Source organism: Sturnira hondurensis, unplaced genomic scaffold, assembly GCF_014824575.4.
Source record: "Sturnira hondurensis isolate 20B ecotype Veracruz unplaced genomic scaffold, ASM1482457v3 Scaffold0018728, whole genome shotgun sequence".
NCBI lineage: Eukaryota > Metazoa > Chordata > Mammalia > Chiroptera > Phyllostomidae > Sturnira > Sturnira hondurensis.
In genome coordinates this window covers 19,495,397-19,507,909 of record NW_028091359.1, presented here as the reverse complement: position 1 = coordinate 19,507,909, position 12,513 = coordinate 19,495,397, and the positions used below count along the sequence as shown (strand labels likewise).

The following is a 12,513-nucleotide window of genomic DNA, read 5'->3' as shown; positions in this document are numbered from 1 at the left end:
TCCACCTGATACCACTGCCAAAGAAAGCCTCACACAGTTCCATGGCTCTTCCAAAGGATTTATTGGTCATATTTACATCTATTGCAAATGGCGAGGAGGCAGCAGGGGCCCGGTCCAAGTCCTTATCTCTGCCCCAGAACATGAGGACCTGGGGACACCAGGGTCTTTCTATGCCCTGGGAGAGACCTGAGATGCAGAGATGGAACGCTTCTTGTCCCTTCTCTCAGAACCTTGGGCTCCACCCCCAACCCGCTCAGGGGTTCTGGGCTCAGAGTCTGCCTCCTCAGCTCAAGGCACAGACACTGTAGTTAGGGGCAGGCGGGTGAGGCCTGGGGGCACTCCTGGCAGGCACCAGCTAGCCCAGACCACCTCCCTTTGCCTGGTCCTGACCTCTTCCTTGTCCTAGTGGTCCCACACTGGGCAGGGCCTGCCTGGGCAGACACTTAAACCCCAGCCCAAGGCCCCTAACTCCGGGATCACAGCCAGCCCTCCATAGAGGCTGGAGCCCAAGCACCATGATGCCCTGGACTGGGGCTGCTTCTCTGTCCTTGGGGGAGAGGGTCAGGGAGCCCAGTGGTGAAGGGGGGAGGCTTTGCTGGCGACTAGGTGGGCAGGACCAGACTCTTTCCCCCTCCTGAGCTTCCCTGTCCCCATGTGAACCCAGGGGCAGAGCTGGGGAAAGAGGGACCCGTGAGGCTTTCCCAGCTCCTCCTCCTGCTTTCTACTGGCTTCTACTGTCCAGGAGTAGTGTCTCCCTGAGCCTTGAATGAGATCCTTACTGACAGCCTTAGTGGCTCTGGGGCTTCAGGAGGCCAGACTCCAATTCTGTCAAAGCTGGCAGGCCATGGGGGTACACTGGGCATGGGGCCTGAGGCTTGCCTGGAGAAGACTGCTGGGAAAACAAGGGTGAAGGGGTACACTCCCAGAAGAGGTCTGCCAACCCAGGCCTGACCAGCTTCCACCTTAGCCTATGCCAGGAGGCGAATGACCCCATTGTCTGAGCCCAGCAGGAGGTGGCGTTTGGTGGGCAGCAAGGCCAGGCTGGTGAGTGTGCCACGGAAGTTCTCAGAGCTGAGCTTGGTGGTAGCCTGGGAGGGTGGCTCAAGCAGCGAGCAGACCCCGATCTTGTTGGCCACAGTGCCAGTGATAACCTCGCTGCCATGCAGGTCAAAGGTGTGGACAGGGTCGGACGCTGACTTGTAGTGGTGTGTGGGCTTCTGCTCCAGCTCCTTCCAGACAGTCAAGGAGTGGTCGGAGGAGGAGCTGACCAGGACGCTGCCCTCCGCTGCCTGCTCAGGGAGAAGAGAGCCTCAGCGGGGCCTGGGCCTCCTCTGTGCCCACCAAGCCCCAGGGTCTTCCCATTTCCTCCCACAGTACCTCCCAGGAAGACAAGGTGTCCGGAGTGGTTGGCAGGCTGCCACCCTCCCACACTATGTTAATGTTAGTTAATATGCATACATTAAAATGTCATTAACCTACTCACCACTCTAGTTTCAGCACTCACTATGTTCAGGCATTGCGTTAGGCACTCATTACTACATTTAATCTTTTTAACAGCTCTGTGAGGTCAATGCTGTCATCATTCCCATTTTACAGAGAAAAATGAAAGTGCAGAAAGGTAATCACAGCAAGGTCACAGAGCCAGGACACTGCAGCCAGCACTGACACCCAGGCTGCCCTGCCCCTAGAGCCCTCCTGAAAAGTCTGCACTGGAAAGTCAGAATTTAGAGGCATCTCCAGGGTCCTCTAGGGGGTGCAGCTAGAGGCAGCCAGGACAGCAAGCCCCCAGCACCGGCGTCAGCTCCTGTCTCCTGGCTGGGCCTCCACTTCAGATGGGGAGGGAATCCCAGCTGCCTGGGAAGATCCTCCCACAGGTAGCCCTGTGCCTCCTCCTGTGCCTGCCTGAGCAGTTCCCTGAGGTCTGTGACTGAGAATGGGGTGGGGCAGTGGTTGGGGGCAGGATCCCCAGGCCCGGTCTGCCCCTACCCTGCCCCCACCAGAGCAGCCAAGCAGGGAGCATGGACTCTGCTCAGTGGTCTGGCACAGTAAACAGCCTCCGAGCTGACCTTTATTTAACCTGAATTGGGTCACGGACAGGACCTGACCCCTGATCCTCCAGGCAAGATAAATATGGACAAGGGTTACTCATTAGAACATCTCCAGGGAGCAGCAGGGACAGCTCAGCCCCCTGGTGCCTGCCCCAAGGGCCTGCCTCCTGCCAAGGCCCCACAGTGAGGCTGGCTCCTGATCCTCCCTTATCTCTCTCCTTGGGCAGGCATCAGGGAGATCAGCCTGAGCCTGTCCTGGGTAGGCCCTAAACAGAGGCAGGGGCCCAGAGTCATGAGGTGGAAAAGGGGCCCTGGTCTGTCACCTTGATCTGCAGGATGTCCCCCTCATGGGCAGGCCAGCCTCGTAGAACCAGGCCCGTACGGGTGTCCAGGAGCACCATGAAGCCCGAGGAGAAGCCAGCCACAACGCTGCGGCCACTTGGACTAACGGCCAGGGAGCGGACAAGCCCAGGATTCAGCCCGCCGCCCAGGCGGAACTCATGCTGCAGGCAGAGGGAGACAAGCTGAGGTGCTACCACCCGCTCCATCCCGCTTCTCCCTGAGGTCCCACTCACCCTCCAAGCCCCACACGGCCAGAAGGCCTGAGTGTCGGTCCTCCTATCAAGGGGAGAGCTCCTCACATCACAGGCCAGAGCCCACCCCCCACCCCCAGGGTTTGCTGCTGTTGGCGATCTGTCTCCAAATAGAAACTACACCCTGGCCTTTCCTCTTCGGGATCTCTCCCTGCTACCAGGCTCCCCAGTTAGGGCTCAGGGAACTGGACACCCCTGACCTGCAGGCCAGGCTTCCTGCAGTCCACAAAGCGCAGGGTCGAGTCAGAGCTGGCCATGGTGATGCTGGTGTGGGGTGCAGGCATGACAGCCACGGCGGTCAGAGGCACCCGACTGTCCGACGGCTCCACTACGCGAAGGGTCTTCCCTGGAAAGAAAGGGCACGGTGGACTTGGGGCCCCTGCAGCCGATGAATGTGCCTCAACCCTCCTATCCCCCCAAACCACCCCACACCTGCCTCCCATAACCCCCGGGATCTCAGAAAATGCTGTTTCTTGACCTTCCCACCTGCTTTCGTGGCCAGGCTCCCATCCTCAAGCAACTTTTTTCCACATAGCACCCCCCCACTGAATGCCCGCTGTCTCCCCCAATGCTACTCCACCCCCTCCTTTTAGCTTTATTTCTCCCTACAGTGATGCCAAAAATAATCAAGCAACCATTTATCAAACATGTACTACATGCTAAATTTTAAGCCAAACCTCTGTGTTGAGCTCAACCACTTTGTTCTGATTCCCATTTCACAGATGGGAAAACCGACATCTCCAGCAGTGAAGTGATTTGTTCTAAGTCACTCAGCAAGTGGTCAGGGGCCAACTCAAACTGAGGCCTGACGGATTCTAAGTCCTAGCTGCTCCTCTGTGTGGCCTCACTGGGTCACCCCAAACCACACACACACCATTAGACCCCATCCACCCCACCCTTGGGCCCCATTCCCAGAGGCCTAGTGGAGGACAGAATGGCGGCAACAGAACAGGCCTCATCTGGGCCCCTCACCTGTGAAGGGGTCCCAGACGTGCACAGCCCCATCACAGCTCACCACGTGCTGTGGGGCCTCAAGCTGGCCCACGAAAAAGACACTCTTGCGGTGCTGGGCATAGATGAGGCGTGGGGCTGTCTCACTGGTGCCATCCCCCGAGTTATAGAGTGGCCAGAGGCGCACAGTGCGGTCCTTGCTGCCACTTAGGAAGAAGTCCTCACTGCTCAGAGGTGCCACACACTTGACAGCCCCCGAGTGGCCCGGGAAGCTCTGCAGGCGGATCTGGTGGAAGTGAAAATGGGCATCCTGCTGGCTCACACCGATCTCGTACTGCCAGTACGCCAGCCAGTTCCCATTCAGCACGTGGGCACTCCGCGGCAGCTCCAGCTTCAGCGCATTGTCCTCGGTTTCGCTGCCAAGGCCTCCGCTGCCCACTCCAGAGATAGGGCCCAGTGGGCCGGGGCTCTCAGGATGAGAGTCGTCAGGGATCTGGATGCGGTTCCCAACTAGGACGCTCCCAAAGGTCCCCGAGTGGCTGTCATCCTGGGGGCAGCCCCCACCCTGGAGGTCCGACTCCAGGCCAGTGCTGGGCACAGTGGGTTCCACACTGGCAGGGCTGCGGCTGTTTGGGCTGATGCTCTCCAAATACAGCCCTGCCAGCTCTCCCACCAGCTCATGGTTAGGGATGATTTTCTGGATGATGTCACCTGGATTGAAGTGGAAATGGTCCTAAGATTAGGGGAGATAAAAGGTGGCTGCCACCACCCACCCAAGGGCTTGAGAACCACAGAAGACAGGGCAGGTACTGGCAGTGCAACTCTCGGCAAATCTGACTGTTCATTTCCGAGCCTGTCTGCTCCCTAGGAAAACGTGGGCTCATTCACTCACTATGTACACGTGAGCATCTTCTACATGTGCCGGGCACCATGCAGGCATCAGAAGAGCGAACAAGACGGGTCACGCTCTCCCTCCCACAGCTGAGGTCTAGTGGAGAGGTGACAGCTTATCTGATCACAGGGCTACTGCTTCCTCTCAGGGAGATGACACCTGTTGGCACGAGGCACAGTACCTGGCCTACACCATACATAAGAGGTGACGAAAATGGCGGGCTGCTCGTTCCTCTCAGACAGCTCCTAGAGATGGTCAGTGCGTCGGCCTGACTCCCCTACCTTCCTCGGGGAGACGCCAGGCCACTCCTGGGCCTCCCTGGCTAACGCTCAGTCTGTTACCATGTCACCTTGGGACTCGAGGATCGAGGCCAAATTCCTTTGCTCTGACCCAGAAAACAGCTTAACATCCTACTGACTCTGAGGGCAGAGGGAGCATGGGACCCTCCCAGGGGACAGACTTAGCCATGGAGACTGTGTGAGGGAAGGTGAGGGGGCAGTACCCAACAGGCAGGAGAAGGGCACGTAGATTGTGTACGCCATCTCTAAGGTGAACACCTTCTGCAGCTCATCCAGCAGGGTGGGGTCCACCAGCCTCTGCTGCCCATCAGAGAAGACCACCTCGGGCAGCTGGCCGTCACTGCGGCCCACTGGATCCAGCTTCAGATCCTGAGGGAAGGAGAAGCCCAGGGAGTCAGCTGAGTCCACGACCCTTGCCCAGCTCACCCCAGCCAGATAGGTCTACCCACTTGGTGCCGAAGCTCATGCAGCTGTGAAAAGACTTGAAAGAAGGTGGCTACGGGCTCACTCAGGTGCTGCTGGACCATCTCCTGCCCGATGCGCAGGCAGATGAGGGCGATGAGGCTGATGGTTTTCATACACAGGACAGTCCGGGCCTGGGCTCCACTTGGGAACCTAGAAAGAGCTCACAAGCTCCAGCCCCCGAGACTGTGGAACTTGCCCACAATCTATCAAAAGCTGTAAGCGAAAGGAGCTACAAGACCAATTGGTCCACACCAGATAAGGAAACTGAGGCACAGAAAGAAGGTGTGGCTTGCTCAGGGTCACACAGCTGGGATCAGAACCAGGACAGTAGGCACAGTGTCACTGGACTCTCCCCCAAGCGTCCCAGCCCACACTCCCACAGCCCCCTCAGCTGAGCTGCTCCCCACAGGGCAGGGCAGGGGCCTACCCTGTGACGAGGGAAGTAAGGAAGCTGAGCACAGGCAGCAAGACCTCGTGGCTGATACGGGGCAGGATGTCCATGAGGGTGGTGTCCGAGAGGTACACAATGATCTTCTGGGTCAGAGTCACCGCTGCCAGCAGCCCAGCCTCCTTACGGCTGTTCAGTCGACTGGGGCTTGATGTGCTACCTGGGGCCACCTAGGGCCACAGAGTGGGTGAGGGCCAGACTGCCTCAGAGACCCCCCCTGGAACTCCCAGAAACCCCAGGTCAGTCCTTACGCTCCTCGGACCCCTAGCACCCAGCCTGCCAAATCAGGGACTCACCAGGTAGCTGATGTAGGGCAGGTACTGGTAGGTGAGGACAGGCTCCCCATACAGATGGGCAACGTGGAGGAGGCAGCTGAGCACGGGCCCCGACACTATATCACCCAGGACTGGTCTCTTCTGATAGATGTTGCCGGCACTCAGTGGGAGGCTCTCACCACTGCTCACCGTGAACTGCTGCCGCGTGGACCCTGCCAAAGAAAAGCCAGAAGCCTTGAGTGCTAGTGGAGGGAGGAGGCTAGACTCCAGGGTTTGTGGTAACTGCTCCCGATTACTCTAGCCTGGGGGCTGCCCCGTGCCCTACCTAAGGAAGGAAGGAGCTTCCAGATTGGGACCCAGGACCTGGCCAGGAGGTGGTGGCTGCAGCAGGAGTGGAAAGGGTCCCCCAGAGGGGGCTGAAGCTGGGCGGAGGGACTGTGAGGAGCTTCATCTCCAGCACTGACCACAGGCCTTACCAAGGTAACACGATGTCAGCAGGCGGAGCAGGTTGCGAGCCACGTGGCGAGAGGCGACGGTTGGGCCCAGCTTGGCGGACAGCCAGCGGACCATCTTGCAGGCCGTATCTGCAGGATAGGAGGAAGCCTTGAGCTCATCAAATAATGGTGGCGGCTCACCATTCCTCTACCCTATGGTACCCCACCTGGCCAACTCGGGCCACAACTCTGCCAAGGAGCCCGGCCTGAGCCTGATCACCCCACACCATCAACCTCCGTTCAGCAGTGCAGAGGGGCCTGCGGGACTCTGGCTTTGGGGCTGCTTCAGGTTACCCTTTCAGTGAATCTCCTTCAGCTCATGAATGAGGCCCTGGCTGCACAATGGCCACCATCCCCTCTAGCCTCTGCTTCCGCCCTTCCCTCCATTCTCTGATCATGCCGGCCTTTCACTGATTCTTTTTTTTTTTTTAAAGATTTTATCTATTTATTTTCAGAAAGGGGTAAGGGAGGGAGAAACAGAGGGAAAGAAACATCAATGAGAGAGAGAAACATCAGTTGGCTGCCTCTTGCACACCCCCAACCAGGGACCTGGCCCACAATCCTGGAACGTGCCCCGACTGGGAATCGAACCAGAGGCCTTTTGGTTCACAGGCCAGTGCTCAAGCCACTGAGCCACACCAGCCAGAGCCTTTCACTGATTCTTTAATGGAACCATGACTGCCTCCAAGCTTTGCACAAGCTGTCCCTTCTGCATAGAATGCTCTTTTCCCCCGCAGACCCTGATACTTTTGCCTAGCTACCGCCTACTCATTGAACTCCTACTGGCCCTCCTTTCAGGAAGTCTCTGACCCATGAAAACTAGATCTAAGCCCCATTTTGTATTCCCTTGGAGCACCCAGCCGTGTCCTTTATAGCACATCAACTTGCACTGACATAAGACTCTCTACAACGTGGCATCTCCTCTGTTATGTGTGGACTCCAGGAGGGCAGGCCCGTATCTACTGCTGTGTGCAGATTTGCTCCACCCACTGCCTGGCACAGAGTGGATGCTCAGCAAATGTTGAGTGAAAACCAGGTAACTGGCCTACACCTCAGGCCTGAGTACTCACCAAGAAGGATCTTCTGTTCTTGGCCCTCCGACTGCTCATTCAGCGACTCCTCCTCCTCCCCGTGTGCCCCGCCATCACCCGTCACAACCGTATCCATGGAGAGCACCGTGTTGGAGAGAGTGAGCTCAGATGTCCCAGTGACTTCATCTTGCTCTCCCTCCTCCTCCTCCTCCTCCAACACCACACAGCCTTCCTCCTCCTCCTCTTCCTCCTCTGAGCCTTCACTGTGCTTCAAGTCCTGGCTGCTGTCCCCTGATCTGAGGCTGCTCTTGTCCACAGGGGCACCCCCCTCGTCTGCGGCCCGCTCCTCGCCCAGGGAGGTCTCACTGGCACTGCTCTTGTCACTCAGCTGGCCCAGGCTCACAGCCTCAGGCTCCTGGGGCTGTGGAGACTCAGCCACATAGAGCCCAGCTTGGAAGTCCTCTGTCTCAGAGAGATCTGCCTGGTCGTGGAAGCTGACGCCAGATGTATAATCTGGGAGCCCCAGACCTGAGGAAGCAGCAGGCTCCCCATCCATCTGAATCTCCTCCCCAAAGGCACAAGAGCTGGGCCTGGCCCCTGGGAGCCCGCTTTCCTCATCCTCAGCAGCCCCTGCCAGGCCCTTGCTTTCCTCCTGGGAGGCCTCCACACCAGCCAGCACCTGCAGGACATGGGGCAGCAAGTGGACGAGAAAGGCCTGTAGGCCCAGACGCACTATCAGCTGGGCCACAAAGCAGTCAGTATACAGGTAGAAGCGGCCATGGAGCCTGCTGGGGCTCTCGTAGGCACCAATGAGAGGCTTCAGTAGGTACTTATTAGCATTTTTGGGGCCCAGTGCCTTGGCAACAGGTTCAAACAGGTACCAGGCTGTATACACAGCCGTGTGCTCCTCAGACATGAGTGACAGCACAAAGGGCAGCAGGATCTCCAGGCCCTCCGGGGTAATATCACTCAGCACTGCACCCAGTTGTTGCCACAGGGCAAAGACCAGCTCTCGGCCCTGAACCTCATCCTCCACGCGCCTTGCCTGGTAGAGGAGGATGAACTTGTGTAGTGCTGGGAAGTATGGAGGGAAAGGAACCACGGAGCTGAAGGGGCTGAGCAGCTGGGCCGGGCCAGCTGGGGGCAATCCCTGGGAGACAGGGCTGTACTCAAACAGTGGACCCATTGTACCCCTCCTGGCTCCCACAGGAACTTCAGGTCCACTCAGCTGCAGGAGCATGTCCAACACAGGCTGCAGAGACACCGGGACCTCCTTGGAATGGCGTGTACAGAGTGCCCGAACAGCTTCAAAGCGTATGCACAAAGGCACATCAGGCTGCAGTGTTCGGACCCTGGTGGCAAACACCATCTCAGCCAATAGGACACCCAGTGCCTGCATGTCCCGATGGAAGAAGTCCCGCAACTGCACAGTTGGCTGCACCTGGGGCTGCTCAGGCACCTCCAACTGGCCCCCTAGGCCTTTGGTCAGAAAGTTGCCTAGCTTCTCCAGCTCTTCCAGAGTCTGTACAGGATTGAAGCCCTCCGGAAGAAGAATCTTCCCTTCCTCACCTTCCCCAGGGTCTGCCCCAGCAACTTTGTTCCTGCGGCCTGGTCGAGATGCTGAGGCCACTGAAAAAGACAGGAGGCCTGAAGCAGCTTGACTAGAGGGGGAGGAGGAGGGGCCCAGCTGGTCACCTGCTTTCCCAGCAAGAGAGATGGAATCCAGAGCTTCTGTGGCCTGCTCCAAGTCATCTTCCCCTGCCATAGGCCTGTCTCTGACCCAGCCAGCCTCACAGGGAGTGGCCTCCAAAACCAGCCTGCTCACCCCATTTGTAAGCTGCCCTGGGGAGTCCTCTCGGCCTGTGCTCTCCTGGATAGTCTGGAACAACAGCCTAGGGATGAGGGGAGGCTCGGGAGCAAGGGCAGGCATTCCAGCCAGGCGCTGGGGGTGTGGCTGATCAAAGAGCTGTACCACACCATAGTTAGCCAGGTGTGTGTGGGCATCCACGAGGTGCAGACACACATTCTTCTCCTTCACAGCTTCCTTGCCCTGGAGCTTGTAGCCGAAGGTGAGATCGATCCAGTGGTGCAGGTCCTGGGACACCTCATGGCTCTCCAGCAGCACCCGGTGGGCAGCCACAAACTCCTGGCTGGAGCTGCACCAGGCTGGCACATCCAGGTCAGGCATGTCAGGGTGAATGGAGCAGAAGATAGAGGGGTCAGTGTAAAATTCAGGGATACACTCATCAGGTGTCCAGCTCTGCATACGCTCCATGCTGGCAGGGTATTCATGGGGTTCCCACTGGGCCCGCACATGTCCACAAAGCACCTGCCGGGGTGTGCGCCGAGCTTTGTACACATAGTACGTGATGTCAGACAGCACATCTGAGATGTGATGAGGAACATGAGGGGGTTCCCCACCACCCGCACCTCCTGCTACAAATGCCTGCCGGGTCATCTCGTATGTGAAGTCCAGCTGCTTATCCCCCTTGTTGAGGCGAAACTTGGACTTGCGCAGGTCTCGAAAGCGCCCATGGGGTATGGTAAAGTCCACCACCCAGGGCAATACTGGGTGGTAGTTGGGATCCCCCTGCCGCCGACCTGCCAACCTATTCAGGTGCATGAGGTAGTGGAAGTTGCTGATGCGACCATGGACCCAGTCTAGCACAAGGCTCCTGAGTTCCTCTTGGCAGGTAGGACACCCAGGTCCTCCTCCTCCCTCCTCTCTGCAATCAGTGCCTGCCCTATCCCTTGCTACAGGGGTCTCCTCGTTCTCATCCTCCTCCAGCTTCTCATAAGCACTCAAGTCCAGCCGGAGCTCGCTGCAAAGTTTCTCATCCACAGCAATGTGGTGCAAAGATAGGGCCCCACAGGCCAGTCCATGGCGGTGACAGGCATCCATGGCCCTTAAAACACGGAAGAGAATGAAGAGCACCTTGGCTTGGCTGTTGGTCAGCTTGGCAGGGCTGAAGGTGACCACATCATGCAGGGTGAACTGCACATAAGGGTGCACCACATACAGCATCTCCAGCGACTCCAGTAGGGCCTCAGCTCTCAAAAGACTGGGGCAGGCCGGGCTGCCCCGTGGAGGACAGGGGCCATCTCTGGCGTATGATGGGCATTGGGTAGTTTCACCCACTGGCATAAAGGAGCAGCCATAAACCCTCTGCAGAGCTTGTCTTATTGAGTCCAGGGCAGGGACAGCTGAGGGGGCAGGGCTATGACTATAGGGCTGCCCATAGGTATGATACGCATGGCGCCACAGGTTGCGGTAATTTTGAGCAGCCACATCTTTCATGAAGCGATTAAGGGTCTCAGGGCTGCAGGACCCCTCCTCAAAGGTCAGGCCCCCGCTCAGCGGGTAGGACAACCTCCTTTTCCGCAGTCCGTGCACCTCTACTCGTGTCCAGCCTGGAGGCAGCCTGTGCACGGATCGTTGTAGGAGAGCCTTGACTTCCGCTTCGCTCAGGCCCTCTGCCCGGGGGCAGGGCCCCGGGGGCCGGCGCTCGCGGAGGCTGGCCAGCCAGCGCGCGGGCACTAGGGCCACCACGTGGTTCCCCCCGGGGGCTGGAGCCAGTTGCCGGGCATCGATGTTCAGGTCCCTTTCCACGCTCTGGAGCAGCTCCAACATGTCAGGGCTTGGGGGCGGGGACCAGCCCTCGACCCCCGGAGGTAAGAGCGACTTCCCGTCCCCTGCTTCCCGGGGCCATTCCCTCCAGGCTGCCTGGGGGCAACGCGGGATTGAGGGCGGCCACGGCCCTCCTAGCGACAGCTTCCGGGGTGCCAGATCGGTCGGGTAGGGATGCACGAGAGACAGGGCCTTACGCGGAGACGGCGAGGGCGGACCGGGGACAGAGGAGCTGAGGGCCGGGAAGCTCTTACCCCTCAGCAGGATCCTGCACTCCGAGCACGGAAGGGAGGGCACTGGAGAGTGCCAGCGCCGGGCTTCTCCATGACTAGTCAGCTGACTCCACTCACGTGATCGTCCCGGCACGGAAACAACCGCACGTGGCTCAAAGGGGCGGACTGGACCCCGCCTACCGCCTGCGCCGCCTCCGGCCTAGTGCTCTCCCTGGTGCCCGTGGCGGCTTCGCTTCCTCAGTGGGTGGAAGGAACCCCAGTTAGCTCCATCAGAGGAGGGGGATGCTGAACCGCCCATGATTTGTCCTACGCTCCTAGTTTCCTCCTACGCTCTCCAGAACGCAGATCCAAGGACGGCTTTTCGTAGAGATTCAAGCCTTTAGGTGGGCTGATCGCCCCGCCCGGTTTTACAGATACACCGGAGGCCAGGATGGGACTTCTGACATCCAGTCCCTTCATTGCCTCCACGCTGGCTTCCAAAAGAAGGAGCTGTTTAATTTTTACCAAACATGTCACCAGTAACATTCCACTTGGCCTCACAACACTTTAGGGAGGACGGTTTTTATCATTTATATTTTACAAGAGATAACCAAAAGCTGTCAAAGAGGTTTGTCCAAGTGGCAGAATGGAGACTTATTAGCTGGTGCAGACTTTCTGCCCCGGAGTCCCCCCAGCTGGCAGTCCTCTTACAGGTTTTTGTTTGTTTGTTTCCCCCTCCTCCACCAATTCTGGGCAATCTGAGAGAGAGAAGTGGCCCAGGCCCAGAGGCCTGGAATTCTTGGGAGGAAATGTTCCCCAAGACTTCCTGTTGAAGATCAGCTTCTGCGGAGCCACAGAGCCTGCTTGCTGTGCCAGAGCCTTGCAGATGCCACAGTGGCTGGAGGGAGGGTGCAGCACAGGACAGTGAGTGAAAACGGAGTGCTGGCACCGAAACTAGGTGACTGCTTTGAGGGGTCTCGGTTCTGACTCATTTGCAGAACTGATAGGCCATTGGCTGCAGCGAAACCACTGGCTGTTTCTAGGGTTTTTTTATTTATTGATTTGAGAGAGAGAGGAGGAATATCAGTTTTTGTTGTCCCACTCATTTATGCACTCATTGGTTAACTCTTTGATGTGCCCTGACTGGGGATGGAACCTGCCACCTTGGTGTATGGAG

At 58.2% G+C, this 12,513-nt stretch overlaps 1 protein-coding gene across 1 annotated transcript; it reads right to left on the bottom strand.

Annotated features, from left to right (window-relative positions):
* Positions 1–37: 37 nt before the first annotated feature.
* WDR81 (WD repeat domain 81) lies at positions 38–11,300 on the bottom strand. Its single transcript, XM_037070393.1, is given in 11 exon segments — positions 38–1,289; positions 2,372–2,551; positions 2,842–2,987; positions 3,614–4,303; positions 4,987–5,152; positions 5,233–5,398; positions 5,676–5,866; positions 5,993–6,183; positions 6,448–6,555; positions 7,536–11,157; positions 11,159–11,300. Coding segments are annotated over 11 exon segments (5,829 nt in total). The 5' UTR covers positions 11,207–11,300; the 3' UTR covers positions 38–968.
* Between the last annotated feature and the right edge of the window lie 1,213 nt (positions 11,301–12,513).